At 45.0% G+C, this 6,175-nt stretch overlaps 2 protein-coding genes across 2 annotated transcripts; one reads left to right on the top strand and one right to left on the bottom strand.

Annotated features, from left to right (window-relative positions):
* Positions 1-1,270, top strand: LOC4348607 (small ribosomal subunit protein eS28). The gene is made up of 2 exons (XM_015759253.2): positions 1-70; positions 780-1,270. Exon 2 carries the CDS (start codon positions 781-783, stop codon positions 976-978), a length of 198 nt encoding a protein of 65 aa, XP_015614739.1. The 5' UTR covers positions 1-70; position 780; the 3' UTR covers positions 979-1,270.
* A 328-nt stretch (positions 1,271-1,598) lies between these two features.
* LOC4348605 (IQ domain-containing protein IQM2) lies at positions 1,599-5,483 on the bottom strand. Its single transcript, XM_015759252.3, has 10 exons — positions 5,272-5,483; positions 4,238-4,839; positions 3,994-4,108; positions 3,700-3,765; positions 3,522-3,610; positions 3,338-3,428; positions 3,073-3,219; positions 2,864-2,956; positions 2,685-2,786; positions 1,599-2,574 (listed from the first exon to the last, which is right to left on the bottom strand). Exons 2-10 carry the CDS (start codon positions 4,726-4,728, stop codon positions 1,819-1,821), a joined length of 1,950 nt encoding a protein of 649 aa, XP_015614738.1. The 5' UTR covers positions 4,729-4,839; positions 5,272-5,483; the 3' UTR covers positions 1,599-1,818.
* Between the last annotated feature and the right edge of the window lie 692 nt (positions 5,484-6,175).

Below are 6,175 nucleotides of genomic sequence, written 5' to 3'. Positions count from 1 at the left end.
GCGCCGTCGCCGCCGCCGCATCCGTGCCCTCCTTCGCCGTCCGCCGTCGCTAGCAGCCGGAGAAGAGAAGGTGCGTCGTCGTGCTTCCTCCCCCCTTCCCTCTTTGCTTCCTTCGCGATGTATTCACCGTGATCCTTGGGACGCGCGCGGCGGCGCTGTGCGGGGGTAACGGCATGCTAGATCGTTGCGTCAGCGGCGTCGCGATGATCCATCCGCGTCGCCGCGCTGTGCGGGGGTAACGGCATGCTAGATCGTTGCGTCAGCGGCGTCGCGATGATCCATCCGCGTTGGGTAGCAAAGCCGGTAGATAGATGGATTGGTCTTGTGGTCGTGGTTCGGTTTATTGTTTTGTTAATCGATTCGTCGGATTTGTTTCTAGGATGAGTGAATCGTTAATAGATATATACGTCTTCATGAAATTTCTGATCCGTTGTGACTGAAATATTTGCATCGATTCTTAAATTATCTTTTGCTTGGGTAGAGTAGTATGACTATGACCGTGATTATTTGGGGTAAGTAGTTGCTGTGACTGAAATTAACAATAGCTGATATTTAGGAACTGTTTTTGTTTGAATTCCAGATGTTAACATTTGTTACTGTAATTTTGAGTTGTAGATAAACTGCCTGAACATTTTTATCCTTTGAAAGCAATATTGAAATCTGATCTGATACATAAATTCACGAACTGTAATATTGAAATGACTGCGATTGAATTACCTGCTGCTGGTTTGTATAGAACATCAGTTTTGCCTGACTGTATATGCTTCCTGCTTGTGCAGCATGGATACCCAGGTCAAACTTGCCGTCGTGGTGAAGGTGATGGGCCGCACCGGCTCCAGGGGTCAGGTGACCCAGGTCAGAGTGAAGTTCCTCGACGACCAGAACCGTCTCATCATGAGGAACGTCAAGGGCCCGGTCCGTGAGGGCGACATCCTCACCCTGCTCGAGTCTGAGAGGGAGGCCAGGAGGCTGCGCTGAAGCTGTGGCGGTTGTGTTATTTCGTGGTTCCTGCCTTTTGAAAGTAAAATGCCATATTGTCGCCTTATTTCGTGTACTGCTTTTCCGGTCCAGTTCTTGAACAATGGTTTGTCTTTCTGAGTAGGCCTTATATGTTATGAGTTAAGAGCAATGGAAATGTAATGGGTACTTGTCTGGTTGCAGTTTTGGTCTGTTGCCTATAACTAAAGTTCCATTGTTGTGAGACATGGTTATGCTCTACTGGCTTTGGGCAACATGAACTGATTAGATGAATGCTATCTTCAATTTACTACGAGTGTGACATGGCTGTCAATGTTACAAATCAGCACAAATCTGCTTGGTAAATGTCCTTATTTGTTTGAGTTTGTGATTGCCTGATTCCCTTCTACGTCGCTCTCTGGCTTTGTTGCTTTAGGTTTGTAAAGTGATCGATAAATGCATGTGCATGTGATGAACCTGCATGACACATCAAATGCTTGCTCATACTACAGATTATTGATTGGAGACATCAAATTCCTTAGCTTGATCATCTTTTGTGGTACAAATTCTGGCATCTGTTTCTTTTCCTCCCTGAAAACCTGTAATCTCTATTTTTGCTTGCACCTTGCGAGTGTCAAATGTGTCATATCTAAAAATACATCTTATTACTTGTTATTACTTCTTCGGAAGGTACATCTTATTGCTTGTTCCTTGGAAGCCATGGTGTGTTTGCTCTACACATCTACAAAACCAAAGAATGACATTCTCATGTTTCCCTCACTCACTATACACTTTGCATCGTCCTCCAGTTAAGGAGAAGAAAAGCAGCATTGCCTTTGCAATTTGCATGCCATATCAACATTAGAAAGCAGTCCAAGTAGCACACCTCTGCCTTGGCTTCAGCCCCATGTTGTCACCTTGGGCTGTAGGGCTACAACCAAATCTTGCAACTGGAATGCTATTTGGTGTCAAGGGCTTTCGCCTCGGCGACGAAAACCTCGTCGACCTAGTTCCCCGGGGTGACAGGCTGACCTCCTCCAATGCTCGGAACTGGAGCTCCGATGGGTAGTCGCGAACGCACCCGATCCGAGGACCTGCTCCAGTGCTCCATTGGAAGGACAGTTGCTTCCCCAGCTGGTATGACTTCGTGGCCTTCTTGCAGTTGATACGGTTCATGATCATCTCCTCTGGTACTTCCACCAGCTCATCTTCTTCATTGCCTTCCTCTGCAAACAGGTTCTTCTTGCAGAAGGCGAGGCACTCTCCGAACATGGTGGAATCCTCGTCGATGTCCTTGTGAACCGGTGATGGCCTTCCGTTGCAATGTGTTGCGGGTAGTTCTGTGTTGTTGGAACTGATCAGCAGCCTCGGAGGCCGCTTCCCTTGCAGCTTGTTGGCTGAGGTGGATTTCCTGATTGCCGGTGTGCTCGCCATGGTTTCGGTGGATGTCATGGTGGGTGCATCACTGCTGGTCTTGGTTTCGTCAGCGCCATGGTGTTGTGTGACTTGTTCCTCATGTTCTTGCATGTCAGGTTCACAGAGTTCGGTCAAGTCCTGCCTAGAATGGCTGCTCTTGAGGCTGAATTCGGCATCATCTTCACCTTCCGAAGGGTTCAACTGTAGCAAAACCGAAACACGGCACACCAATCAGTTCAAAGGAAAACTCTATTCAGTATCTATAATTTCCTGCAGATGAATTGTGATATTATTCACACTTCGGTTCTCACCATAACATCAGTCAGATCCACATTTCTCTCCTTCAGGAAATTCATGAACTCCTGAAAGTTCTGCTCTGTTGGCCGGTAATGCCCACTGTGAGGCCAGACTGCCTGAAACAAACAAATTTCAAGAGTCAGAGAGAGCAAATCCAGTGTTGCTCGTAGAAATCGACACATCCCCAACATACCTTCAAAATTCCATCCTCTACAATCAGTCTCCCTGCAGCTGATGTAGCTCCCCCTGCAAGGAAGCTGGAGTGCTGGAATGTGCCCTTCTGTTTCTGTAATCGTGTTGAAAAACCAGCATCTCATCAGTTCCCAGAATGTTTGCAAGATGAAAAGATGTAGCAGCAATTTGCCAATGAAGAAGTGCCATGGATGCAGAGTAGTCATCTACCTGACCAATATACAGAGTCTTGCATGTGCTCAGCACAAAGATCCATTTTGAGCCCTTTCGGCTTTTGGTCGTGTTGACGATCTGACGGCTCAGTTTGTATATCAGCCTCGAATCCTCGACGATCACTTCATAGGATTCCCTCTCTTTCTACAATCCCAGAACAAGAACAAACATATGCTGTTAATCAGATGCAATTTCTACAACTGAGCAGTTTCTAAATGGTTGGTTCAGATTTTCAGATCAGAAGAATAGTGATGGAACTTACAGGGCCAAGGTACTTGATGCATTGCTTATGCAGCTTCCATCTAGGGCAATGCTCTTCCAAGTTGACATCTTTCCCTTCACCAACATCCAACCTGTGTTTCAGAATCACATATTTGTCAGTAAGCCTTGTCTGTCAACTGGGTTCGGAGATGTGAAACGGTCTTCGGAGATTCGCGCATTCGCACCAGTAGAAGAATGGCTGGTTGATCTCACAATGGAGCCAACGGTGGTAGTAGTAGTGCAGATTGTGCCCATACCGATGTCGAGGATCGATCTGATAATCAGACATGAGATGAAATCTCAGTTTTCATTGCACATTTCAATCATGAAAATACTGTTGAGATCAATGTTTGAAGCATGTACCGCCTCAAGCCAATGCTGTAGAGCAAGTTTCTGGGCCTTCTCATCTTTGGACAGACCTTTGCCAACCTAAGGTGATAGCAACACTACACCTATGTCAGTAATGCAGTATAAATTCCATGCTTACTGAAAGAACAATGGTGGCTCTGTTAAAAAGTTCAGAGATTAATCCCTCCTATGCCACTGATTTTGCAAATCCCCCACCTCGTCTCACCGACGAGGTGGGTCCAGGGTTATAGGCCCACATGTCAGTGAGACATAGGGTGGTGGATAAGGGATGATGCCAATGAACTCTACCTTGGCAGCCCTCATTCTTGCCCGAGACCATCTCGAGATGGCCGTTTCGGGCTTCTCAATGTCGAAGAACGACACCGAATTCCGCTTGAGCAGTGCGAAATCGAGCAATTTCCACCTGAATTCAAGCATCAAACAATTCAAACACTATGACCCAAAAGACAAAGAATACTTTTACGGTGATCTCCGCTAGTAATATTCTACGACAAAAATGCACAAATATTTGCATTTTGCATGAGAATCATACCAGCTCTGCTCGACAAGAACGGCGCAATCTGCGAGCTGCCTTCTTGTCCTGAAGCTCTTGTACACCTTCTGCAGCCTGACAGCCGCTGCCTGGTGCTTGGGGCTGGCAACTCCGGCGATCACCGGAGAATCCTCCGGTGTCTGGTCTCCGGCAAGCGCAAATCTCGATGCACCAGCAGTAGCATTTGGCTTGCTGCTGCAGCTCTCCTTGTCAGACTTGGGACTCCTGATGGATATCATGGTCTCCATCTGAACCGGGTCAGCCTCTCTTCTCTTGAAGCTCAGGGAGCCCTCTATGATCAGCTTCCCCCCGGAGCCGAATGCCGGCAGCAATGTCGCCGACGGTGATGGCATCGGTGATGTCGACGGCGAGTCATCGGCGGCGGCCTCCATGTCGTCGTCGAAGCTGAGGGACCGGATGAACAGCCTGCCCATGTTGTCCTCCATTGCTGGCAGGTAGTCGTCTGGTGGGTATGAGATTGACAGCCCCATCTTTCTTGGCTTTGGACTCAAGGTGATGTTGCAAGCCTGTCTTGTTTGCACGTTTTCCTCTTGTCTGGTTGATCCACTTCCTCTTGTTGTTAATCCAAAATTTAAGTTATCCTGTGCAGATCAAAGCTAATTTTTAATGGGCATCAAATGTAAGTTCCAGGGAAAGAATTTGACATTTTCAGAACAAATTTCATGTTCCTTGTTCATTCATTTTTTTTTTGAAGAACACCTTTTCATTCTTTCTTGATAGTATATATTTGTTCAAGAAAACATCCCATGATAGGACAAATGAGCAACATAACAAGATGCAATCATGCAAGAACTGAAGAAAATCAAGGGAAAGAGAGCATAAAAAAACTAAGCAAGAACACATTCACACATCCAATTTCTTGTTTCTTCATGAAAGCACCAAACCTGTTCCCAAAATGCACCAATCATCTCTTTCCCTTCTTTTTTCCCCCTCAACATATAGAATGTTATAATCTGCACAACATATGAACAGAAAAACAAAAGACAACAAGAATCAAGAACAGAGAGCTCTACCTTGTTGTTTTCCTCCTGATCCCTGCAACAAGTCCCAATCACCTTAGAGAAGCTCCTTAATTATGACTTTAATTATGAGACAGGGATGTGAGACAGAAGGGCAATAGGAGGAGATTCAGGAGCAGCCAAACATAAATAGGGCCATAGCCATAGAATAGAAGGAAGGAAAGGTTGCAAGAGCTGAGGGCAGCTTGCCTCAAATCTCCTCAAGCCTATAAATAACAAAGCAAAACTTGGGGCCATCCCAGTGGTGTCAAATGGAAAAAAAAGGTCACTGACAATTTCGGTGAGTTAAAAATTGTATTTATATATAACAACATTTAGATTACTAGCTATGAGCTTATGACATGCAAGCATGGATTAAGAAGCTTTCACAATTCACACTAGTCATCCTTGAAGCATTCCGAAGGAATTTAGGGCCTGTTCACTTTGATGCCATTTTCAACCTTATCAAATTTTGGTAAAGTTGCTAAAAAAGTGGCTACATTTAGTTTGCTATCAAATTTTGGTAACTTAATAAGAAATCCTGCTAAAATTTTGGTATAGTTGTCAAAATTTTGGCAACTTGTCGAAATTTTGGCAATGCCAAAATTTGGTAAGGTTTTTTTTGGCATCAAAGTGAACAGGCCCTTAGAGAGAGAGAGATGTGGTGCCAACCGATGGCTGGTCTATTCTGACTTTTGCCTCTAGTTTGTTTATTCCCTCTTCAGGTGGTAAAAAAATTTAAAAGTACCATCGCAAAGATGTATAAGTTGGACCCACGTGTCATTAACATATGCAATGGTATTTTCCAACTTAAAAATCTTTGCGATAGTATTCTCCAATATTGCCCGGTAACTAATCCCATGCTTAATAAAAAAATTACGGGTGTTTCCAATATGTGCTCTTTACTGTCCTATTGGAA

The sequence above is a fragment of the Oryza sativa genome, chromosome 10 (assembly GCF_034140825.1).
Source record: "Oryza sativa Japonica Group chromosome 10, ASM3414082v1".
In the NCBI taxonomy this organism is placed as follows: Eukaryota; Viridiplantae; Streptophyta; class Magnoliopsida; order Poales; family Poaceae; genus Oryza; species Oryza sativa.
Note: the sequence above shows the minus strand (reverse complement) of the source record. Positions and strands in the feature narration are given on the sequence as shown.

Coding starts and splice junctions, on each gene's coding strand:
- LOC4348607 (XM_015759253.2), top strand. CDS start 781: ATGGATACCCAGGTCAAACTTGCCGTCGTGGTGAAGGTGATGGGCCGC.
- LOC4348605 (XM_015759252.3), bottom strand. CDS start 4,728: ATGGGGCTGTCAATCTCATACCCACCAGACGACTACCTGCCAGCAATG. Junction 4,109..4,237: donor GTTCTTGTCGAGCAGAGCTG/GTATGATTCTCA, acceptor GCTTGAATTCAG/GTGGAAATTGCTCGATTTCG. Junction 3,220..3,337: donor GCATCAAGTACCTTGGCCCT/GTAAGTTCCATC, acceptor CTGGGATTGTAG/AAAGAGAGGGAATCCTATGA.